This window comes from Aythya ferina (genome assembly GCF_964211825.1).
Source record: "Aythya ferina genome assembly, chromosome: 5".
NCBI lineage: Eukaryota > Metazoa > Chordata > Aves > Anseriformes > Anatidae > Aythya > Aythya ferina.
The window spans coordinates 31872454-31898955 of NC_140301.1; the positions used below are offsets into that span (position 1 = coordinate 31872454).

Below are 26502 nucleotides of genomic sequence, written 5' to 3' on the forward strand. Positions count from 1 at the left end.
TTGAGGAACGGCTGTACCAAATGCTCACGTTTTTATTGAAACGGTTTAAGACACGGAGTACAAAGGAATACAGAGTTAAAAACAGGTCCCGCAACGGGGGGGGAAGCCTCACAGTGCAAAAAAAAAAAAAAAAAAATATATATATATAAAGAAAAACAAAAAGAAAAACCGAACAACTTTTAATTTTTTTTTCAAATTAAAAAAAAAAAAAAAAAGACATTTTAAAGGATTATTTTACTTGGAGGCAAAAGTATAAAAACACATTTATAAATAAAGCAAGAGGGCTGTTGTTGTTCATTGAAGAAGGGTAGTGTTGAAGACCACAGGTAGAGCTGTCCGGTGCCTGGGGCATACACAAGACATGCAGGGTGGACATGGCTTATTCCTAAAGTTGCTGCCCCGCACATTTCCCATCCCTCGGTACAGCAGGTCACCCACACGAACACAGAGCCCAGTGCCCGCTGTTCTCTACACCCCTCAGCCTGAAACACGGGGCGTGCTTGTCTTACCCCACAGGACAGCCTGCTCGCTCAGGGGCCGCACAAGACCTGCTTCTATTATTTTCTTGAGGTTTTCATCATTTAGTATCCTGGATGTTGCACATCTGGGGACAGGGAAGGGGGGAGATGACACCATATACATGCATGAATTTTACCAATGGTGTTTAAATACCTGTATTTTTTCCTTATATATAATTATATACATATCCTTTCTTTAAAAAAATTAAGTTTGTATGTTTCTACTCCTGTAGGGAAACACCCCAGTTCTCTGAGGTGTGATGAATTCTCCAAAATGGGGGATTTTGGCAAGGATGCTCTAAAGCCTACCCCAACCATCACCTGGGAGAGCTGACAGAAAGGAGAAGACAACCTGAGAGAGGAGGTGGAGGAAACGCACCAACATCGCACATCACCTGGGTGCTACTGAGGGAAAGGAGGAAGGCCTCAGCGACCCACGGCAGGAATGACACTGAGTTTGCTGCTCTTCCTCCTGCACCACTTCAGAGGGCCTAAGAACAAAGCAAGGGGTCCCGCAGGCAAAGTGACACTATTTACAATCAAGATGGGGCTGGGGAGAACACAGCACTGTTCTCATTTTGACCAGGAATGTTGGGTATAAGGGAGAATGGGTAGATCTAAATTCTTTTTTTTTCTTTTTTTATAGACTATGTTAAACAAATAACTTGGTTTAATACAGGCGCCTGGTTGTACCTGTGCTAACACCCACACAAACCAGTAAGAGGGATTCCAAAGCAGTAAAAGGGATAGACTCAAGTTTATTACCTCCTCCCATAAGCCTTTTCACTTCCCAGGCAACTACCACTCACTCACTTTTTCTCTACTTGGCCTAATGGACAGCCTGTAGTGAACCATACTCACAAGGTGCAACAAAATGTAACACATTTATGCTCTCTTTTTGCTGTAAACTAGAAGTTTTAGGGATATTTCCTACTGCCAGCAATAGGAAGTTACCAGGGAAGAGTCAGTTGCATCTGTCTCAAACAGCAGCACTATCTCGTCACGCCTCTAAGCAACAAACTTGTGGCACTAGCATCTCCTTTACAGGACTTCCACTACCCAGTTCTTAACTGCCAAACCTTGGGCAAGCAGCTGACAATTTTGCCTTTTAATATGCAGTTACTTAGAGGACAGCAAGCAAAGAAACAAGAGGCCCAATAGGGCATCTTTAAAAAAACATCTTTCAATTCATTCTTCAATTACTGATCACCACCTCAGTCCTAAATCTACTTTCCTGAAGCCTTTCTGTACTATGTCTTTCATGGTTATTGGCCAAATGATGTTCCTCAGGCCAAGACTCTCTACTTCTACTTTGTTTTCCTGAATGTCCTACACATACTATTCTAATTTAAACTATACAATCATCCTCCAGCTGATCTACTTGCACAACTCTTTTATCATCATTCTGAATAATTTACCTCTGGTTTCCTGCATGCAGCCATGACCCCCAAGCAAAATCCACTCCAGGAAACAAAACCCACTTTGATCAGCCTAAAAATCAAATTTGCTCCACGTCTCATTTCCAATGAGCTTTGTTTTGTAACTCTATGCCAGCTTCACTGGCTGTTGCTCTGTGCCTCGATGTGAATTTCATTCCAGCCTCTGGCTCTCCCTGACCCTTTTTGTCACTACGTCGTAGTTGAAATAATAAAATGGAATAAAATTGCACAAGGAAGTAATATAAAGGACCCTCAAACCATTATCTCCAGTACCAAAAGATACCTGGGTTGAAGGGACTGCTATTTTACCTGAGTGTCTTGTGGCCCCAGTACAGCAAGAAATTTCTTGCATACTAGGACATACATGTTCACAGTCTGAAAGTGGAGGAACTAATCACCTTAAAAGCAAGCTTGGCCCACACTAACTCTGTCACAGACCCACAACTGCCACCATTCCACTCACAGCATCTCCAGCACAACTTTTCACTTAAGGAAACTGCCAGAAATTTTGTCTACTTTTCAACTTGTCTTTACAAACCTCTCTTGCACAACTGATTCAGAAGAGCACAATGCTGGGACAGGACTAGAAGACAACACTTTTAAAGTTTCAGTACAAGCCCATGGAAGGAAAGGTTAGCAAAGACACCTGAAACATTTGATGAAGCAGATCTACGTTACAGGCAGAAAAAGCTGGAAAGCCCTGAAAGTGCTTGCCATGCTGCCATGTCCTGAAACATTCAGCAGCGGTGATCAGCCAGAAAACCTGTCAGCGGGAGAGCAAGAACTGCAGATAATTCATCCCTAGAGTATATTGAAGAAATAGGTCACCAGTCTGGCTGTCCCAGTAGAAAAAGGCTGCAATGCAGATCCCCAGTCACAGAAAGGACATAAAACAAAGCAAGACAACAGAGTGCATTTCAGAGAGCCACAGGATTTCAAAAAGATGCTAACCAGGACAGTAAAACAAAAGAAGATTGCTTTGGGCCCTTAACCTATGGAACAAAGTGACTGGCTACCTTTAGTGACTTCCAGATGCTGGCATTCTCTCACCCACTTGGAAGCTTCTTCTTGCATTAGTTTTATAAAATGGGATTACACTACTCTGCCTTAAAATAAATAAAAGTCTGAAGATGGAGGAAGAAATAAAGCGTTTTGTGCATCTGCCTCTGTTGTGAAAAGGAGTGGGAATAAGGGGGAAGGTGCTGAAGAGTTTTTATTGGTTTTAATATTGTTTTTTTGTTTGTTTGTTTGTTTTTCTTAGCTTATCATTGACTAGTAAAGTATCACTGGACATTTTTAAGCCATAACAAACACAGGTCAGCATAGGTTTAGAGAAGCTCCACGGGGTGACAAGAGAATTGCACACACAAATGCAAAGAAGATTTTCTATTTCAGTCAAGAAATTAATGAAAAGAGTCTGGGGGAGGAGGTAGGGGAATGGTAGAAAACACATTCAAAAATATCTTAGTTCAAAGTTCTAGGGAAACCATTTTCTGCAGGTAGGAGAAATAGATTTACAAAAGGAAAGAGAATCCCAGTTTTCTTGGGATGTAAGTACCGTTTTCCTGTCAAGCAAGAAAACATTTTTCCATCAAGACAGTGAAATCAACAAATGATATGAATGAGCAGTTGCACTGAAGATCTCTCAAATCCAGAGTTATGCTGTATGAGATGGAAACCAGGTTTTCAACGTCACTTCTCAGCAAATAAATCATAACCCCACATTTCCCAGTCATGGTAATATCAAAGTTGATATCCAATTCCTAATCGTGAAAGCTGGCTGAAACAAACTTTTATATTTGTATTTAAATCTTTTTAAAACGTCGTCAGGAAAAAAAGGCTGCAGTACATGAATATCAACATAATGTCAAATTCCATATTAAAAATATCACTAATGACTTCATTAAGCAAACTCCAAAGCTTGGTCTAAGGGTTGCAAAGTCCTACCCCCTGGAGGTGAACACAGATAACAACACAGTATGGGGACTGTCTTGTGAAACAAGAGAAAAGCAGAGTAGTCAAGACAACAGTAAGATTACTCTAGGTAACAAGCTATGGCAGGAAAAGAAAGAACAGAAAGACAAGATCTAAGCAGAAACAGTTCATTAATTGCACAGACACTCCAGCCTGTCTCCCTGTTGGGGATTTATAATACAGAGATTGTGTCTCGCTGGGATATGGCAAGGGATTGACATTTTTTGTTAAAGAATAAAGGTAATAGTCACAAATGTGACATATAGAGTAACAGTCAGAAAAAAATAAATTAATAAATAAACCCATAAAAAGTCTGCTTCTTGATTCTCCTGAAGCCTTGGAGAAGAAGGGAGTGGCTTCACTGGAACTCCTTTATATTTAGTCAGCAGTTCAGAATTGCTTGGATAAACGGGATTTTCTTTGTTTCTTTAGGTGCCAAACATCCTGATCTCCTGGCTATGGAGAAATTTCCAGGCAATTTCTCCAAACTCCTCTTTCAAAACTTTGTCTAGAGACAGGAATTTGAAGACGATTGGGAAAAAAAATATTAAAATTGTGGCCAGCACATTGCTAAGAATTAGAGCAAGTCTGTTGTAGGGGCCTGAGGAAATCAATTTCTAAAGGTCTCCCCACCAGCTCTAGACCAGCACAATGATCGCATCAGTCTGAAGATCTCTCTGTGGTCCTTCTCTTGGGATTATTCCTGTGTATTCACAAGCACCTGAAAGACACTGCTTTTAAAGTTTTTTGTCCATCCGTCGTTCCACAGCTTGTAGCAATAGCTCTGAGTACTGTTCCAGCAAAGCTAGTGTCTGCTCATCTCCCAGACTCTTGGGACTTGGTAGATTGGCACCAGATCCATCATTTAGTGGCCTAGTGGTATCTTGAGACTGTGCCAGTACCTCTGCGACCTTTGGAAGCTCTTCCTCATCCTTCAGGGAATCCAATTCTTTCTTCATTAAGGAGAATGCTTCTGTCAGGAGGCCTGCTATTTTATCTTTGTCAGTAGAAGACTCCGTATCATTTAACACCTGAAAATAAAGAGGCAAAAGAAAAGAAAAAAGAATGCATTGGGTTTTGGATAGAGCACAAAGTAACCAGTTTCAGCCCTTTACAGTAGTGAAGCCATGAAGAAGATTAACAGACCACGTAACTGTCCTTTTCTTCAACATTTGAGACTGCCAATTTAGTCATACATGTATGCATCCAATACAGCTAGTCATACAAGCAACAGAGGCATTACTCCAATATGACAGAGGTGGAAAGTATATTTTTGGGTAGCGACCCCTTTATACTGGGCCTAAACAGGTACTGTTTCCCAGTTACAGCACAGGGCCACAGCCTCTTCTTTCTGTCTGCCAGATGCAGCTGGTCACAGGAATGCAGAGGTCACAGAGCTAATGCAAGCACTGCGACTGTAGCTGCAGAAGAACACATGGCAGAAGCTCACTGTGGAAATCTCACACTTCGTACAACTTGACAGATCAGTGCAAAGCAAAGAAAACAAGATCCGTTGTAATACTCTACATGTAACGATGGTCTAGCAGTAAGGGGGACAGGCAAGTGGATGCATGTTCCTTCTCACAGCTGGATTCCCACGATAATTTGCTAATAGTTTTCCCAGGCATCAAAGACAGAGAACAGAAGGTGATAATAAAATTTAAAGTTCATACAATATTCTATATCTCTGAAGCGTGGTATAAATATTAACTAATTCCCTAATACCCCTTTGAAAAGGAGCGTACTGTTATCTTCAGCTTACAAATAGGAAGAACAATCTGTAAAGTTAATTGATTTGCTCAGAATACTGTAGCAAGCCATTGGAAAATGCGGCGGTTGGAAATCAGGAGTTCCTGCCTCCCAGCTCAAGCTTAGGTGCAGAGAAGTAAACCAGGCAGCTTCTGCCACTGAACACACAGTCAAGAGAATACTTTGAGCATGCAAGCACATATATTCAGTGCTTGTGGACTGTACAGTCAACCTGCTAAAATAGAGCTTGTGTCTGAGGTCACTCACCATGCGGTAAAGATGAATGGCTTTGCGCATACTGTCCTGGAGCTCTGATACCACATGCTCACACTGCTCTACGCTGATGCACAATTCTGAAGGGGAGGAAAAAATAAAAGCCCACACTAAGGCACAGACACTCCAATATCTGAGATCTCACAGCTGGGTAAGAAAACGTTTCTTAACACATATTCAAAAGATCACGTGCACACATTTCTCATTCAATTTCTAGGGATGGTTTGAGTCAATCATTGGATGCAGTTCTATATTGGTTCATATTAGCTAGAGATGCTTATTGGATAAAGTTCTATGTGAACTTTCCTTCGTATTAACTAGAGATGCTTCTTGCTTCAAACATTCCTGTTTTTCTAATGTTTAGCCTCTACAAAGTCAATAATGGTTTCTGTTGGATCATACAATGTTGTTATGATCAAGGATAGTCAAAAATCACCCATGTTATTCTCATTTATAGTTAAATTCAAGTTTGAAAGAAGCCTTCCAGTGACAATATGGACTGATCTGAGGTGCCTCTAATTTGGCCTCCACCTAGTCAGAAACTTACACACTCTTCTTCACGTATTGTTTTGCACAGCATACAATGAAGAACTGTGAGGATGAAGGATTATACTAAATTATAACAGTGTTCTCTAGTGAGGACTAAGGTCCAAAGGAGTGCTGACTAACAAACCCAGTCATAACAGTATTGCATTGCTGAACACCCCAGGATACTGGTACGCCATTTTCATAACCTGAAAATAAAAGCAAGCAACACAGCTTTCTTACAGTGCTCACTGGACACTAATTCCAAAGCATCAGAGCCAAAGGCCTGCAGTGCTTTCATAAAATAAACACTTCCATGAGTTAGACATAAATCATAAACAAAGACATTGACAGACACACACAAGCTGCAGTTATCTTCAATTTACAAAGGCCTGGACAAAGGGCATTTGACTTCCTTTAGTTACCCTAAAAACTGAACTTTGTCACACTAGCACAGTTATTTCTGCACTTCCATGAAGGTCATCTTTGAATAGGCTGCAGGGAACCTTAGCTAGTTTTATGAATACATCTAAAAGATGTATAAATAAGCACTGCTAGAAGAACAACCATTTATGTATACATAAATACACTTGAAAAAACAAAAAGGGACACGAGCAAACCCTTCCATCTACATTCTTCATTCCTGAATCACCCAACCTGGTAGAGCACAGTGGGTTTCTGTTCAATCCAAGATTTTTGCCCCCTTCTCTCCCCCCTTCCCCCTCCCCCTTTTTTTTAACCCAGTTCTTTCTTCTCATTATTGTTGCTGGATTTCTGCTCTACTCATTCTTTCATGCTGGTCTCCAGTTCTGTGAGATGCCAGTCTGGAGAAAGGTCACAAATATAATATCAATGCTTGAGTAACAGACGTTTTCTGCCTCTTGGGTGTGCAGAGCACAGCTCTTCAGAAAGCAGCAGGGAATATTAAACACAGCAACAGTATTCAGCACATCTTCAGCATTTTAACTGTAGATTTCAAAATGCTTCAATAAAAACAATTAAGTCTCCTTAACAGTAGATGTTATACAAGCAGGAAAAAAGGACAGAAAAATTAAGTGGAATCCAAAAGTCCCAGAGCAAGTCAGAAGCAGAACAGGTCTCTGACTGTCAGCCCTGCAGTCCTAGTCTACACTGCCACATTATGATCCACAGAAGACACAGCAATAGCCAGCTCTGATCTAAACAGCTTTTCCAGCATTTACCACTACAAATTTGGGAAAAGTGATCTCCAAGAAGGTAAAGGCTGACAACTATCCACTGACAGGAAAAAAATTTTGTCGATCAACTGTGCTAAACCATACTAACTCACTAAATAATGATACTGAAATATCCTGTCAGGGAATATTGTGTACTGGGAGCTGCTTATATATATGTATATATACAGACTTGCTGTTTCTCTGCACTATCTGTGCTAACTCTGCAAACAGAGGTTCCTATTAACTGACCAAAAATCATGTGATATCTCACTCGATTCCCAAGTCTGGAAGAAAAAACTCAGCATAAAAAGTACAAACAAATGGACTGTTATTGCCTGGCTGTGGAGATGATTCCACAGCTCCAGGCTGCACCTCTGTTGGAGGAAACCTCACCTCTGCAGGGGTTAGGGTTTGGAAGTTTCAGACACAATCACTGTTCAAAAGAGCAATTACCCTTTGGTGTAGTAACAGTAGGTCCCTCAGACAAAAAATAACATCTCCTGTTTTGCATACCAGTTCTTCAATCTTGGGCATTCAATCCCTCTAGAAATGCAGAAAGAAAAACTGCAGCAAACCCAGAACGTCTCTCTGCAATGCTTAGGTGCAGAAATATTGTACTTCACCATTGCAATGAATGGTGGGACAGCCTGACACTACAGAAGGTAATTGATCAAAGGATAATAGAGGTATTCTTCTCAGACATGAATAATAACAACATAGCAAAAGGGATTACAAAACTGTGCGCTGCCTGGTCCCCTGAATGTATAATGTATCAGAACAGTGGTTAACATCCAGTTTCATATTGCACAACTCAGCTGAGTAATTTGGGAAGTCATATTTCCTTTCAGGTTGTGACACAAAAGAAAAACCTCTGGAGACCGCAGCCTTGGAGGGTAGGATTTTTGCTTCAGTTTGAAGTTACCTACTAGCTTTCATATGATTGATATACCTTAAACCAGAGCCTGTAACAGATCCAAGAGCTCTTTCAGCTGGTAAAATAGTTCCCCAGATAGTACCTTTTTCTCCGAATTAGAGATAATTCAAAAACTAATCCTTGTTCTTGATGCTCATACCCAAAGGCCTAGGCCTGCATGTGCACTGCATGCCTAGCTTGCAGATGTCCTCAAAATGATAGCAGCACACATTTTCTCGCTCTCACAGGTGGTTAGAGCAAGGAACTTGCCTTGGCCAAGCCTTATCTCACATAGCAAAACTGCATGTAAACCACCCTGGGCCCTGCACATTTGCATATGTTAACCAAGTGAGGACCAAGCCGCCTGGACTAACTTCACTGTCACTTATTATCTCAGTAGGTCCAGCTGATACATACTGACCTGCACCTTCATCTGCTGGTTGGAGAGGCAAAGGTGATATAACTTACATACACTGAGGGAAATTCACAACATGTCAGTTTTCAAGACTGACCAAAAAAGGTTAGAACCACGAGGTGCAATTGTTCAAGGAGGTCTACCTCCTCGTATCTTAGATTCAGCTAAAATCTAACTTGAGACATAAGACCCATAGAAAATGGAAATTAAAGACTCAGAAAAAGATGTCAGGCTGAAGAAGTGTCTCACCATTGAGGGGATGGCTTATGGAACGAGACAGGTGCAGACAGGACGAGACAGGCCAGAAGCTGGACGTAAAGAAATGTGATGGGATCGTGAAGCGGTTCACAAAGACAGGAGACAGAAGGGGGAAGATAAGAGATGGGTATCCATGCACACCTGAGACCTGTGCCGAGGCAGTTACAGATGTAGGAGACCTCGGCCTGATGGGGTCTAGTGGGCAAAGTCCGGGTTGGTTGTCTAGCACACAGCCGATGCCGGTGATCCTCTCCCTGCACCTGGGCAGCGTGCTTTCAGGAGACTTCAGGTGCCGGACCTCTGAAAACTCCCTCAGTTTTAGGTTTGTGACCCCTGGCTCATCCTGGCAACCTGTCCTTGAGACTGGACTCTCCATTGGGCTCTCCTTAACGAGTCCTGCTGAGTTCTCTCTACCAGGAACCAGAGACCCAGCGGTTTGATTCTCCCTTTTGGAGGTTCGGACCTCAGGAAAAGAGGGTTTCTTTTTACAGGCCCCTGCAGGTGACTGCGGAGACTGTGGCTCAAGCAGGGTTTTGGTTTTGGTAGTGGGTGAGAAGGAGGCCAGTGTGGGTCTATCAGGCAATGGCTTAGGAATGTCAAGAATCAGGTGTGCTCGGTTTGATGATGCCAACTTGCTGTGAAAGGACTTGGGAGATGAACAGTTTACAACTGGCTGAAGCGCTGGCTTCACTGGAACATTTTCTTTCGCTGGTAACTTAATCTTCTCAGCATCTGTTGTGGGACTGAGCTGTGTCTTCTCTGGCACCGGAGGACTTGTCCTCCCTTCAGTCGACATTTCAGTGGAGTAACCAAGGTACAGATTTTCCCCTACAGATACGCTCCTTGACATCTTAGCCCGAAAGCTGGTTGTGGGGTTCATGTAGGACTTTGGTTTTGCAGTCCGGACATCTTTGGCCAGCAGAGCACCAGATCCATCCATCTTCAACAGACTGGCTGATAACACCCTGCAATTGTTAGGTCTGGTATCCTTCTCAACCACCATCAGAGTCTGAGGACGCTGCTTGGCAGAAGATATCACTCCAGGACCCTTATCTGTGAAAATTAAACAGACAAACATACCAAAAATAGAAAAGGGCCTGCAGTGAATTCCAAAATTGGAAAGTAATGGGGTTGCTTCAGCTTATGTGACTCAGCTCAGCCCAGGGAAGAGATGTTCAAAACCACTACTTCAGGTTAATATTACCAAGCCTCAACAGCTTTCTTTTTTCCCCCATCCCTCATACTGCTAACAGACTGCAGCTTACCTGATGAGAGACCAGTTCTTAAAGCATAGAGATGGAAGACCTCAGACCAGTATGATCATTAACTGAAAGGCCAGAGGAAGCAGGTGAAGACTGTCAGTCCTCTAATCCACTCACATATACACGGTGTTGCGGTGACAAGGTGTATTTTTTTAAAACAAACATAGTGCTTATTTATGGCTCATGAGTTGATTTTTTCAAAACTGGAGTTCTTTCACACAGAGTGCATAGATACAGTAAGCTCCCTCTTACTGCACTCTCCTTCCCTCTTTCTCCCTCCCCATGCTGGGGAGCTTCACTCTTGACCTGGAGCACCTACCCATGGCAAGAGAGGATTTCTTTGCAGTCCTTTTCACCTTTGGAATTTCTCCTCCCACAGGTGCCAGACAAATATCAGAAACTGATAAATAGGAGACCAGCATCTGTATTACAAATTGAAAATATTTTCCCTTGATGGGCTAAGAATTAAAAGAGATGTAAAGCCCACAGCTCAGAACACAGAAAGACGTTAGCTTAATTTAAATCTCTACTCAAACTCAAGGCTCCCCATTTCATTTCTGAGTTTATACTATCATTCAATCCGTCTCCTTACCCTCATGAACAAGGTCGTGAACTGACTGTGCCTTTCTCATCACTGCATTCACAGGGCCTTCTGGAAAGGATGCAATAACCCGTCCAGGAGCCATACCAGCCCTGCCAGCCTCTGAAGTTGATTTGCGTTTTTTCTGGACATAAGCAGCCCGGTGTGAATTTATACTCTCCAGGAGGTGGTTGTTCTCCAAAGCATCACCAGGATGGCTGCTGCCATTTTTCAGCAGGTCTGGAGTAAATCCATTGGTCTGGGTTGGAGGTGCAATGGGCTTTGAATCCAATATCAGATTCGATGAAGAGAGTGACAAACGTCTAGAGAATGCAATAAAGAAATCTTAATTAAAACGAGTATATTGCCCTGGACAAACAAGCATGTGCATTTAGCCAGTTTCTGTGTGATAAAGAGCCCTTTCCTTTCCTATATGGATTTTTCAAGTCAAAATCACCCTAGGCTGTTACCAGTTTGTTCTACCTATCCCTGGAGGCATTGGTCTTCATGCATTCCACCTTAAACTACCCAATCACAAATAGCACTGGGTCACTGCTTCAGGAAGGGACTTTGCAAAAGGTAAAGGCAAAAGAACAGGAAAAGTTCCGGGCAGAGGGAAGACTGGGTAAGGTCAGATCATGTCTCTTCTCTCAGCTCACCTTACTAACAAAACCTTTTACATTCTAAGATACCCGAATAGAAACTAATTACACTTTCACAACCTTATCAAAGTATAATTACTACGAAAGCTGGTCAGTATCTTCGAGAGAAAAGCTTTATTGCCTCCTCCTCTTCCCTTCAGACAATCATAGTGGGCTTACCTCAGAAATGAGGCAACTTTCAATCTGAGGTGTTTGACGGTCAAACAGATTAAAAGTCCACAAGTTTTCATAACCTAAAACTATTTTTCTTATTACACCTCTAGAGTTGCCAGCAACTTCCTTCACTCACCATTGCAAGTCTCCAGAAGCTTGTACAATAACTAACCACTGGCTTTCTTCCCAAACGTGAGGTCCCAATGCTACATAGACCTTATAAGAGGCACTCCTGACAGCAGCAACAACTGCATGTGAATACAGCAATCAAAAAAATTTTCTTAACACAGTCTAGACATAGCTGGTGAACCACAGAGGTACCTAAATCTGCACTATTCTATACAATAAAATTAAATTAATTTGAGACAAGATTTCAGGTTGTCATTTTGGAATAATACAGGAGAATTTGTTTTAAATATTTATGTACCCAAATCAACTAGAATATTTACACAGTCACCACCCTTTTCTTCTTCTCTTTCTCTTTTTTTTTTTTTTTTTTTTTAAACACCATGGGAAACAGCTTGGAAAGGCTTTTTGAGGTGCTTTGGGATTGAGGATTTTTTGGAAGAATAATATAATAATATTCCCATGGCGCTTTGTCTGAGACACCAGGGCACCCTGTGAAGGCATGGGACCAAGAAATGAGGCTCGGTAAGAAAGGACTGTAAAACAAAGGAAAAGTTTACAAGCCTATTTTCATTGTCCAAGCTGAATGAAATGCAAAAGAATAAACAGAATATAAATAGTGAAGAGTAAGTTAAACAACTGCGATTCCTTCAGCTTAATCAATCAAGGCATTAATTACAAAACAGTTAATCACATTTTCAAAAGAGGAAAAATAACAAAATAACAGTGTTGCTTTAGGAAGAAGCAGATCAGCTCAAGTGTCACAGGATGGCCTGTCCGAACCACAAGGGTCTGCAAGCAACCTGCTGGGTGCAGAAGCCTGCTTGCTATTTTGGCCCAGGGCCTAGCACAAGACCTCACACTAGTAAAAGTAGACAGACAGACACACTTAGAACAAGCAGAGCCATACCTGAGAGCCGGGGACTGGGAAAGAAAGCGAGAGGAAATGCTGAGGTTTTCAGTTCTTTCCAGACTCCTACAAGAACCACCTAAAAATTTTGGTTAAAGCGGAGAGAAAAAAGGAGCAATTTAGTTACAGAACAAACAAACATTCTGGCATTCATTTTCTGTTCACAGAGACTATTGAATGTGTCCTCCTCATATCCAAGGGGAAATTTTGAGCCAAAACAACAAAGAATTAAGTAATTTCATTGCCTTTTCTGTTCTTCTTAGATTACTCTGCCTTACATTGCTAATCTCCCTAAGGGTATGCCTCTTCCTTTTTCTCTTCCCTTTGTGTCCTATCCTGCCTGTAAGACTGTGAGGCATTGGCATCAAGCAGAAAACAAACCAATCAAAGGAGGAAAACAAAAAAAGATATTGCTATGTGCAACCATTATCAATTCTAGCAAGATACGCTTTGTTCTGGAGCTGGTCGATAAAGACTAGCCAGCTCCTTTGCCACTCTGATGTCTCTTCTTATTCTCTCCCTCCACCCAGCATTTCAGCCTTTTCTTTTGTGGCATTTGTTTTGCCTTAACATACCACTAGAGGCCACTACATGTCACCTATGGGGACACACACACAGAGTCAATACATTCAAATACAACAGAAAAAACTGGTGCTAGAACAAGAGAAAGGCTTTTCAGGATTCCAGAGACAATAACTAACCAAAACCAACATAGACTCTAATCTGATTCACACAAACTTACACACAAACCAACAGACTTATCAGCTGTTTCTAATCTTCAAGCATCTCTACACTAATTCCCTATTTCCTCCTCTTTATACATTTATACCCAGCAGAAATTCCTCTCAGAGAAAGTTCCCCCAGTAAGCAGAGAGCTGTACCTTTTCCATCAGTGCTGCCCAGGGTCCCAAAATGCTGCTTAAGGAACTTTTCCTGATCAGGTATCTGAGGAATTTCTCCTTCTGGAATGCTGGTACCCACATCCTCCTCTCCTTCTTCTCCCTCCAGGTCTGAGATGCCATCCACACTTAGGGGCTCAGTGCTTTCAGAATCTGGAAAAAGGTAAAAACAAAAACAAAGCACAAACAAAAACTGTAACAGCATGATCACAGTGACCTCAGTCACGTTAAAAAAGATATTCAGCAAAGATGCTAAATTAAACAACTTAAACCTAAAATGTTACAGCTCAAGTCAGTCAGCATTAAGTGTAATTATCTAATTATCCCCCAACAGCACAGCCTATGGGATAACCAATATTAAATCAATATAAAATCTGCCTCCCTAGCTAGGAGGGCAGAACAAAGTAAAAGGTTTGCAAGGAAAGTACAATTCAACCAATTCCTGCTTCTACAGTGGCTTCACTGAAGTGCCTGCTCAGATAAGCCTGAATCTTTACAGCAACGCTAGCAAGACTAGCTAGTACCTCATGAAGAGGATCAGCTACTACAGATCAGGAGCACAAACAATAAACGTGGACAGCATAGCCCTATCAAGTTCCTGCAGTGATCCGCATCAGATATAAACTATAATATCTTTGCATCTTACCTTCATTTGGATGGTCTGGGCTGGACAGACGACTGCTGCTGTAATCTACAGAGCAGGCACTATCAGGACTGTGTTTGTCTGGGCATCCATTGGTCTGATAATTTCTATTTAGCTTCCCATGAGGCAATGCTTTTACCTGGAACTCACTACAAGAGAGACAGGAAAGATACAGTGCTAGAAGAAATTTGTTTTACATGTAAAGGAGCATAGTCTAATAAGGCCTTACCTGTGTTAATAACACCTTTGATTACAAAAGTAAGACTTTAAAGAGAAAAATAAGTTGATTTCTTTTATCATTATACAGTACATTTTTTGCATTTCATTAAGCTTGGACAGTGAAGTCTCAAGGGGACTGTCTGACTTCCTGGGTGTTGTTAATTTCCCATGACTACAAGGCACCAGCACTGCACTGCCTGGCTTGATTTCCAGCACAGCTGAAGAACAAACGAAGTGGTCTACTCAATTAAAAAAGGACTAAAATCAGGCCTATACCCACACGATGCAAACTCCAATTTGCCACAGATTTGAGCCCAAAAGCAGTATTTCTTCCATGTTTACAACCTGCTTCTTTGAGCCATTTCACTGCTGCAAAACAGTGAAGATCCCGGATTTGAGCAAGACTAATTCACTGATGAGTATCAAAAAATATAGTGTTGCAGGACAGGGTTCCTCATTTCTTTTGTGAATTCTCAAGTTTTATTTTGTCAAGACACAAGCACTGTTCTTTTTGCCTGATGCCTGAGGATGCAGAATTCACTCAATGGAACTGCATGGCAAGTACAGCTTGCAAAAATGAGCAAACTTCAAGATATTTCCAGTCTGTATCCAACATCACCAGAATGCCTCCCTTTCTTACATGTTGGAACAGTACATGGGTCTGTCCATAATGCTATAATAATACAGATTAAAATGTGAATTAAGAGAAACTGGGAATAAGCTTGCAGTTCCAACTGCAAACTCTTGGTGTGCACTGTTTTATAGAAGCCTGTCTAAAGCTATCAATCCACTCTTTTTAACAGAGAAGGAGGAGACGGAGGAAATTGAACAGTTATTAGCATCAGGTTAAGAAGCAAAGGGAAAAATATGATTGAGGAAGGAAAAAATTTAGCATAGAATAAAACAGAAAATTCAGTAAGGTAAAACTAAAACAGAAGAAATAGCAGAGGAAGAAGAAAGGTCTCCACTGTCTACAGTGTCCTTGTAAATTCTAACTCATGCAACCCATTATATTTCTCACAACAGCAACATCACATACCACATTTGTTAAATTCTTGCCCAATTAGGTTTGGAATTGTCCCAAATAATAGCATCCTGTCTTTTGTCTTGGGCAGACATTTCACTGCCATGCATACGTCACTGTTGGGTGCTTTTCCAGCTTCCAAATTTTCTCTTGTTTATTTCAACCCAGAGGAGGGAGAAAGCAAAAGGCTGCTCCCAAATCGTTTATTCAACAAAATACTGGAGGAGGCTGTTAATGTGCAGTTTCCTCAGAGGAAAGATTATTTTAATGGTGCCCTTTTAGTTTCACCTTCCTTTAGCATCAGGCTGGCATAAAACTCTCAACTAAATATGCCTGGCATCAATCAAGTCGACTCATCCAAGTTACCACACAAGCTGCAAGCAAACTAAACCAGAAATATCTAAGCCATGCATAGCAGAGAGCTTATTTTTATTTTTGACCTGCTAGGGTCTGTGGGATGGATTTCGTCTTGCTCAGGGTAGATTACACACTCCTCGCTTTCAGATGGTTCCAGTTCCTGAGAGAAAATCCCCTCTTCACAAGACACGAGCCGAATCACTTGGGGCCGCACACAAGACCTGTTGTCTTGGGGAGCTATTGAGCTTCCAACCTGGTTAAAAAAATACATAAAATTAGATATTACCAATGTTTTTCCTTCAGGTCAGCAGCTGCTGTGCAGACCTAGAAAGTACACACTACAACACAGAAAGAATATAATCAGAAATCTGAGATTAGAAAACAGCACTTCTGTATCTCTCCTCTTCCTCAACTAGTAAGCTTGACTGCTATAGTTTCCTATTTTGTTTTTCATTTGCAATCCCCTAAAATTCTCTAGTGAAGTACTAGATTCCCCAAACCTCTCTGTCCACGCATGAAAAATATAAGCCACCTGTCAACAGGTTATGGTAATTTTTGCAGGCTGATCAGCCATAGTTTAGAGAAATCCGTGGGCCACAGCTGAAAATCATTGGCTTACTTGCACACAGTAAACCAAATCTTCTCCTCAGTCATGCAGTTATAAAGCAAGGAAAAACACGGCTACCTTCAGCACAGACTGCTACTAGAAAACAGGTATTAATCTTCTGAGCACACATTACTTGCTGTGACCCATAGACACAGAGATCTTGTCTGCGTTTTAAAGCTCACAATAATCTAGCACAACCCACAACTAAGGGCCTCATTGAGGCTCATGTGGCTCATTGAGCCACATTTCAGTTGCTGCTAGAGTGGAGAAACAGTACTCCATCAAAGTGAGGTAACAAGAAATCAGGCACATATACCTGTAATGCCAAGCTCAGTTTCTCAGGTTATTTTATCCTTTACTAATCAAGGAGCAAAGGGAAAATACGAGTCCTTCCCCCACCTTTGGAAAGAAACCATAATCCCACACGAGCTCTGCTTTGAGTATTAACTACAAAAGAGTTAGCTAAGCAGCCTTCTCAGAAGGTAAAGATATAACGGATATTATCAAGCAGTAATAAATATAGGTAATAATAAACAGAGGCAGGACAGATACACTCAGAATAAATTCACCTCCTCAAAGAAGTACCACCCTTACTTTGTTGATGTGCACAGGTAGATCTGCCTGTTCTTCTCTATCATCCCCATTGCTGTTTTGAGACAGCGAATCTCGACTTGGAGATCGGGAAACGGAGAAGGACTCCAGCTGACGTAAGTCAAGCATGGATTTCACAGTCATCTCTATGTTGCTGGTTGGCTGGGACCAGCGCCCACGTTGCCGGGGCATCTTGCTCATTGGTGCCTCCGAACGCTGGATTGCCGCTATCTCCTTGGCCTGAAGGAAATTAAAAGACAGTCTTAGGGAATCAGCTCTGCTGATTGAAAAACAGGAGAGAAAATATAAGACCCATAGCAAAATACAATTATATCTGCCTCTATAAAAGATGTTCATCAGCTTAAAATTCCTCCCCTAATTATAAAGGCATCAAGGTAAAACAATAGTTTTGTTGCAGCTTCTTGCATGACTGAACATTAAGATACCTTGCTCAGATCCTGGTATATAGTAAGCTTCAACCCTACATGATATTCAGGACAGAAATGAAGGGGACAAAAGCATAACATCTGATGGAACAATATAGAAGTAGAGATCTCAAGTGAAAACATCTCTTAACTAGGCTCTATTTTGCCACCCCCAAATCATTCTTCACTGATGGGCTTCTCAATAGTTTCCCACTGAAGCTGCACCTTTCCCAGTATTGAAAATGAGACGTTTTCAATCTCCATGTGAATTTCTTTTCCAGTTTCCCTATGATGAGAAATACAATTGGAGGATTTAGCAACTCACCCTCCTCATTTCCCAATGGGAAAGGCTTCTTGAGAGGGTAAGGTCTGGATCTGGAAAGGGAAAAAGATAGATACCTAGTTGTCATCCTTGGACAACAGTCCAGCTTTTTGAAAAATCTCTTACCTCATCTTTCCCCCAAGGCAGCTTTCCTACACATTTTGAACCCACACACCACGGTCAGCATGGTTTCTCATGAACTGCCAAATCATTGTATCATTTTTTAAAATTTTTTTAAACACAGTTTCATACAGGTTTTTCACTGACTCAGTGGAACACTTGCCACAGTGCAGTAGCCCATCAAAGGCTTGGAAAAAAACCCTGCTCCAATACACTGTAGCATCTATAGTAAAAATGTCTCAAATAGGTAACGGTAATTTGTACTGCAAGTTTTATCACGCATCCTTAGAACCTTCCATGAGATCTCTTTTGATTCTGTGAACTTGTAATAACCTGTAGAACCAAGCCCATGGGATTAATACAAAAACTGTTTGGCCAGCTGGAACTAGCAAGACACTTGGCAATTTAACAACGGAACACCAAAATACACCTCTGTTTAGATGTCAGAATGGGCAACATTGCCCAGTGGTGCTGATCTATCTGCTCCTGTTTCGGTCTCTTTCTGCACATACCTTGCTGTAACTAAGCCCTAAGTATCTTGTCTCTTCCCCCCTACACATTCATGTAATTTTTCTCTATATCTGCCCATGCCCTGCTCCCATTTATACCTGAGTCTCTCTCAGTGTTGCAGTTGGACTGAATATGGAAAGATTGCAGCCCACTTAACTCGTCTTCATCATTCCCTTCATCTTCACCATCCTTGTCACTGTCTGATGAAAGTGCAGGCACAGAGGATAGGGCAGAGATGGACTCGTGTCTGGGAGGCAGAAATTGGAAGAAGTGTTACAGTCGTTCTCAAGAACAGCCCAACATTTCAAATCCTACACCAGGCAGTTCTCCACCTTATTCTCTCCTGCACAGAGAACACTCAGCAGGCTGCCTCAACTCTCCCAGACAGCCCTAGATAGACCCACCCCTGAGAAACAGGGCAAGTTAAACCCTGCACAGTGGTGTGCAGAGCCTTCCATGGAAACCATCTCTTACATGTAGAATGATGACAGAAATCAGAACAAAAGGAAACGAGCCAGAGCAAGTCGAGTGGAATGAAACTTGGCCTTCCATTTCAGACCCAGACAATCCCAAAGGTCAGGATGGTAGAGCATATTTGAAAGGCAAGTATTTCTCCCACCCTTAAGCACTTCCTCTCTGGAACTATTTTACACATCATAAATGCCAGAGAGATTTATTCCCTGCTTGACAGCAATTGGATATATGGCAAATTATTATATAAGAGACAGGTTTGCGTCAAGGACTGCACCATGAAGAACCTCCATGAACAGCCCCCACACCATAAGAGTGCCATGCTGCACTTTTTAGCTTCAAGGCACAAGGAATAATGTAAAAGAAAATTTGGGCAGATCTTTAATCAAAGTAGATCAAACAAGCATTCCCACAGAAACCTCAGAGGCACTCCAAGCACAGAACTCCCCGGTAACAACTCAGAACACTTACCAGCACCAACCTATTTTTTTTCCCCTCTTCCCCTTCCTCCCCTCATCCCTTCAGACAAAAGACCCAAATGATTTAACCCACTTTGGACAATAATTGAAGAAATGAAGAATCCCTAAAAAAAATTTGAGTAGCACCCACTCCATGGCCTTGAGCTACAGTGCCAAGCTCATCATTAGTGACGCTTATAGGATACCAGTTGTGGGTGTTGAGTGCCAAGCATTATTCATGAGGTAAAAATAGCTCATCCACCAAATACAGATCATTCCTAGCCAGGAACCAAGTTCTCCTGCAGCTGACAGATAGCAGGCAGTATTAAAACATGACAAGAAGTAGTTAAGGTATTTTAATCTTTTCCCACATAGTGGCGAACTTTCATTTCCATTTTATTAGGAGTGACTGAGCGATAATTACCCAATCCTTTCAGATGAGTTATAGGATGTTCTGGCAAAAAGAATAAGAACAAAACTGACAGCATAGCCAGTTGACTTGTCCAGTGAAACAGTTTCATGTTGGCTGCACTTATCTATTTCTGACATTTGATTATGTCATTTTCCATCTTTTCTACAGTCTTCTTGAGTGTCCACTTTGTCATTCTCATGGTCTTGTGTCTGAGCAGGGAAACCCCAATGAAGCTCAAGCACCACAGTATGACAAGATTTATCCTGTGAGGTATAATATATCTATATATCATAGGCAATATTAACTTTTATCAGTAACTCAGCATCCTTCTGCTTGTGTCCACCATGGTTGTTTGAGGAGATCATCAAGGAAGAAGGGTTGGATTAGACCTCTTAGCATCTAACTGATTGGTCGCTTTACTATGAGTAAGTGTTACGGCAAGGCAAAGTTACTTGTTTGCTAAATTCCTGCATGTATTGTTATTGGTGTAAATGGAGAAGGGAGGATTACTATCAACGCGTTTTATGTTACAAATAGATGGCCTCTATCCATCTGATAGGGACTGAAAAACTTAGCAAGGGGGAAAAAAGGGAAAAAAAAATGTAGTATTTTCCAGCATCCTTAAAGAAGCTGAGTAAGTGAATGTAAAACATATTTTGGAAGTTGGATGGACTTCTTTTTTACCTTTTTTTACTTTTTTTGTAAGTGCCAAGCAAATTATGAAGTCAGATGTATCCAATACAAATGTACGGTTGTCTCACATTACACAGCAAAAATTCAAGCCCCCTTCTACATCCTCCGTTTTACAACTCTCTTTTGCTTTTCAAATTCAGTCCTGTGACGCAAATGCAGATAACTGAATGGGGTTTTCAGAAGCATCTTGGGCCCACTGACTTCAGAGATACTTCTGAAAATGAAACCTAGGTTCACAAGGTCTTGAGTGTTTTAACTCTTCTGCTTGCCCAAGTCAATCCTTCAATTTGGACTTTACTTCTTTCTCCACATCCATCTACGTACACTGGATTTTCTTCTAAACACATTCCACACATCCTCAACACTCTTCCTCAGTTCTTGTTCATGCTTGGATGAAAGTCAGAGTAATATAGGTTGAGGTTTCAAGCATGGGAGTTGCTTCTGAATGAGCACCACATGAGAGCATTCTGACATGGAAGGAAGAAGACTTCTGAGGTTTTGCTGAATTCCTGTTGAGAACAGGTTCAGTCAACCCCAACAAAGCATCATTACACCTGAATGAATGTTTCAGAGTAGCTATTCCGGAACAGCATGTACAGACATGTCCATGGCCTTATTACATGTGCGACTCAGTGCAGGGATTTTAATTGTCCGTGCTCTTGGCTTCCTCCTTTGCTAAGGAACTATCCCCTCCTAGTACCATGCCTAGGTTTTGTTCTGTGGGGATGGGCAGAGTCAGTTGCACTTCAAAGTTTCCAATTTCTGAAGGGTCGGCCAGTACAGGGTCAATGGCAGGGAAGGACCTTCAGTTAGAAAGTCTTCAGGACATATAATATAGTAGACTTCAAAGTGCTCCATGTATATACGGAGCTCTAGTATTAAGACAACTGATGTTAGACTACTCTGTATTCTTTTACAAGTCCTCAGTTTAACCTTTCTTTCTTTTCTTAAAACAACACAACAAAACACGAGAATGTCAACTATCCTTTCAACAGATATGTTATCAGCATTCCCACTCTGATCTTGTGCTACTTAAACTGTCAGCTCTGAGAGTCTATTTATGAAACCTTAACATCCTATGTGGTAGGGTACACTAGCTGATTCCATCCTCTGCCAAATGCCTAAGGGTTTTAAAATCAAAGTTACCCTGCTTTTCCTGACAGAAAGATCACAGTGCTGCTGACTTCAGAGCTTCCGTGGTGTTAAAACCTCAGCAGCCCAGCACAGACTCAGGCACCACTTTTGATTTGGCATCAAAAACCTGCCCCTTTATGAGCCCTGGAAAAGGCACAGCTTTCCTGGACTGGACCAAAGCCTCACTGAAAATTTGATAAGGAGCTCCTCTTTCCAAATATACCCAAGGGCACACAGTATTTCTTTGTCTAAAATTACTGTGTGTTTGCCAATGTAATTCAGATAACATTTCCATCTTCTGCTATTTATACCAGAGCTTCAGTGAAAGTCACAGAAAAAGCGACTTTTAAAATTAAAAAATATAAATGCTCAGCTAAAACTAGACTAATCGCTGTAAACATTCCACAGTAAAATCAATTTAAAACTTCCCTTCCAAAATTTTGAGACAAGCTTTTCTAAACAATAAACGCATACTTGGATCAAAATCAAAAGTTGAATTAAAAGGCCTCTACATGACTCCTCAGCTGAAAACACAAATGTCTCAAAACCAAAATGTACCAGCAATATCAGCTGAGTAAGTTCTTTATCCCAAACAATCAAAGCTCCACATGTTCAGCAGATAAGAGAAAAGCACACATCAGCAATTCTCACAACCAGAGGCAGAACTAGAAGGCTATCAAGGGCACTATGGAGAATGGTGGGTCATACAGGTCTGATCAGGTCCAAAATAACGTAATGTCTCATAAGGCGAGTCAGAGAAATCCTTCAGAGGAGAAGCTTTAGTATCTCTAGAAGTTTTTGGATGTATTAAAAAGGCTAAGACTCAGTTTGGAAAGAAGGTTGGATGGGGAGAGTTTATGACAGAGGATTACAAAACCCTGGGGATGACACGTATCTGGATGCAGAACTACACTTCACCAAAACTCACAATATTCAGAACCAGGGAGCTTTCAATGAACTAGCAGAAGTGTGGTTTAAAATAGAGAAAAAAGTCTTTCTTTCCATAGACAATAGTGAACTCCTGGAACTTGTCACCATGGGAGGGTGCAGAGGCAGAGAATATTACAGAGTTCAAAAAGGATTTATACAAATTCGGTGGACAGTGGCTCCATGACCAAAGACTAAAAGGAACAGGCATACTCCTAACATCCCAGATGCAACAACTGAGCATAAGGCGAGTGCACCACAAAGGTCCATACAGCAAGGATCAGTGTCTCACTGAACAGCACTTCCACAGACAGAGACAGAACACTGAACTTTGTGGAACACTGGATTGACCCAGAAAGGCATTTTCTACGTGTTTGCATTCCAGATGTTATTCACTTGGGCTAATCCCTGCCCTGTCAGTTGCAGCTGGATAGAGACAGCACTGTCGTGAATTAGAAATCTCCTGCTCCCCACTGCCACCTCAGCTCAGTTTTGTTTCCCTGGTAATATTTTGGTTATTCGTTTTGTCATACTCTCATATTATGGAACTATAGAATGCATTACTACCCACACCAAATTCTAGTAATACCATTCTTGAGAAAATCTAGTACAACAATGACATATCACCAGGCAGGGATCTTTCTTAATATTATTGTGACTCCTTTTGAGACAACAATTTTATATCTTAAGGTATAAACTAACTCTCTACTGCAACCTACACATACAGACTTTGGAAACACAACCAGAACAGCTCTAGGGCATCTAGAAAACCAATCTCGCTAAAGTTCATTAGTTTCTCTTCTCCCACCTCAGTAATGCTGGTCCAATAGGCTCTTCTTCCATATTCAGTCCCAATCCAAAATGCTCTGGAGTTATGTCTTTGCTGAAATCCAGTGACCACAGCGGTCGATCAAAACTGAAAACAAGCTTTCAAAGCTGACCAAACAAGAAGATTCCAGGCTTGCAAGGAGGTAACCAAACAAGTTTAATAAAGTGCTGGGGTTGGCGTGGCACTAACACCGCCCTTCAGCAAGCGTCTGTGATGGAAACAAGTATCACCTAATGCGGAAGAGAACTGGGATTATCTGTCACAGGCTGAGCCTCAGTAGGGTAAGGCGGCAGCTGCTGGAATAATGGAGAGTCTGCTATAAAAAGCACATTGCTTGACAGCTCCAGAATTTTGGCTAGAAAAAGGCTTCATGAGTTCTCCTAGTATCGTTACTGAAAGCACTTATTAGGCAAGAGTTGTTTCAAGAATGAACAGATCAAGACCTTCCCAAATGAAACTATGCAGACAGACTTGTTCAAATGTTACTCGCTCCCAAAGGGAGCAGGAAGCTCCTTGTGATACTCTAACGACCAGTGTGGTAAGTTCTCCAAAGCTTTGGCACTTCTATATCCAGAAATCAATTTGTAGCCATTCGGAGGAGGAAAACTGTGGTACATAGCATCAAAAAGCTCTGTTTTTCTTTTTTCTTTTTTTTTTTTTTTCCTTTTTTCTCCCCCCTCCACTTTGATCCCACATCAGCTTTGCCAGGAGCCTTTCCTATGTTGCTTTTGGTCAAGTGAGTCTCAGCTATTTACTAACTGTAGAGAATCCAAAGACATTACCCTAATAATTCATAATTTCCTCTCCCTCTTGTTCTACATGAAACTAGTGTCTGTGTTTAAGAACAACTTTTTAAAGAAAGGTCACCAGATAAATTTAGATCTATTTAGTTTGTAGACTGTGGCAGTTTTTAGTTATGTTGCTCACCAAGCAAAAATAATAATATGATTTGTCTGGCAAGAACTTCTCATGGAAATTATTTTTATATTTATAATTAAAGGTGACTTTCTTCAAAGCCTCCTGAAAATAGTTAACAAAGAAATGATACAACTGTAAGAACTTTTCACAATTATGATCAACATGGCAAACTCATGCAGCTCACAGGTTTATGTCAGTACTGCCACTGAAGAAAATCACCTTTAAATTGCATTTAGCCTAGATCCACCAAGTTTTATTCATGAAGGAACAAGGCTTCCTTGGTGTGATGCTGTGTACCAATCTCAGTACTAGACTGCTTGTAAAAAGCTTTTGACCACATTATTAAACTAAAATAAGACACAAGGGACATTACATACATATTGCAATCAGTGAAGCAACAGCAGGTAAGCCTGTCTGGAATACCACAGTCAGGGTTGTATATCCAAAGAAGAGGCACAAAAATCATGGCAAAAACAACAGAAGAGTAAGAGAACTTTTAGAAGACACTGTGAGTGAAAACAGCAAAAACTTTCCAGCTGAACCCCAGTGCCACACTTTTCATTTTAAATCCTACAAAGCCAGCTCTTCTCAGTCTACTCTGCTCACCTCATGAGTCCAGCTGTCTTGTGTGGAGGTGACTTTTCTGCCTGCTTTCCTCTCTGTTTCATGTCAGATAGTCGCTGCCGCATGTTGATGGTCATTTCTGAGCTCAGACGCCAGATGAAGATGCAGCTGAAAGAGGGAAAGATAAGGCTTGGTTTAAGTCTCAGCTCGTTTTATTAACATTATCGATTTCATTTGCAAAGGCAAACAAGAGACCTTCTAAACTGTGGTGGGGAGAGACAAACACAGGAACAGCTTAATGGAAACTCAATCCCATCACAAGCCTCATGACAAAAATGTAAAGCCTGCCTGGCAAAGACTCCTTGTGAACTAGAGCAACTGCACAGACATTTGCACGGGCTCACGTCTTGTCCTGTACCTCTATTCCCCTACCTAACCAGCTGCTGAAGGAAATATCATAACAAGTTACTCCATAGCCAGCAGGATAAATGAATTCTGGCTCTCTACAGATGTGTTTTACATCCTCTTAGCATCAATTAAGCTGCAGGCTCTGATTGCACCTTCCCCTATGGGCAAGATTTTCCTAAAGTCTCTCCCTCCATCTCATTGATTCTCTGTGGTGTACTAACAGTTAAGCTTATGCAGTCATTCTTTTTACAACCAGGGTAGTTCTTCTATTTTTCTATTCTGACTCTCCCCAGGAAACTCCTAAGGAATGTGATGGAATTTGGTCAATGGATGTTTAAAAAAAGTGTTTAAGAAAGGGAAACAAAGTGTCATCTCACTGGTTTCATTTTCTTCAGAAATCCAGCTTAAAAAAAAAAAATTCCTCATCACATTAGAGAATACTGTATCTCATCTTCAGCTACTAGACAATAAAGCAACCAGTATTTTCTTTAAAATACAACCTCAGTGCTAACTAATTCTTTTCATCTCACCCATCTTTCCTGTCTAGCTGGGTGTATTTACGCTGATGTAGAAACAGGGGTGGTGTTTTTGCTATCACTTATAACATCAGGCTTGCTACTTTGGAATCCAAAGAGTATTTAATCAAGTTCTTCAAGATCTGTCAGTGTCACCCTATTCATCAGTACTCCAATACACAAAGGAATTTTCAATGAGGGGCTTTCCCCTCCTTCCTTGCTAGTTTGTAAAAATTCATTTCCTCTACCATTTTGAACAGTGATCATGAATTTTGGTTTCCTGGACCAGAGGCAAACACCAAAAGCACCAGGATCTTGAATGCCTGCATATTCTACATTATTATTTTTTTGTTTGTTTCATGAAAGGACATTTTTAAAAGTTTCTTTTTCATGCCACACCAAAAGGAAACAAACAACAACAACAAAACACCATTTCACAAAAAACTGACAAATCACTTCTTGGCCCCAGTCCCTGAGCTTTGTCACACACGAGTGGAACATCA

The 26502-nt window shown here is 41.2% G+C and overlaps 1 protein-coding gene across 4 annotated transcripts in view; it reads right to left on the minus strand.

Moving 5' to 3' along the window:
- The window catches only part of MAPKBP1 (mitogen-activated protein kinase binding protein 1), a 95984-nt gene continuing 69482 nt past the window's right edge, over positions 1–26502 (minus strand). For 2 of the 4 annotated variants that reach the window (XM_084519924.1, XM_084519923.1), the window contains 12 exons: positions 25119–25244; positions 18769–18917; positions 18044–18093; positions 17297–17533; positions 16179–16348; positions 14499–14644; positions 13835–14005; positions 12954–13032; positions 11115–11425; positions 9402–10313; positions 5948–6033; positions 1–4962 (listed from right to left, as the gene is read on the minus strand). In XM_084519924.1, coding sequence (XP_084376050.1) covers positions 4669–4962; positions 5948–6033; positions 9402–10313; positions 11115–11425; positions 12954–13032; positions 13835–14005; positions 14499–14644; positions 16179–16348; positions 17297–17533; positions 18044–18093; positions 18769–18917; positions 25119–25244 — 2731 coding nt within the window. In that variant the 3' untranslated portion in view covers positions 1–4668. Of the gene's footprint in view, positions 4963–5947; positions 6034–9251; positions 10314–11114; positions 11426–12953; positions 13033–13834; positions 14006–14498; positions 14645–16178; positions 16349–17296; positions 17534–18043; positions 18094–18768; positions 18918–25118; positions 25245–26502 lie in introns of all 4 variants that reach the window. The other 2 variants (XM_084519922.1, XM_084519921.1) reach the window with 1 other exon arrangement.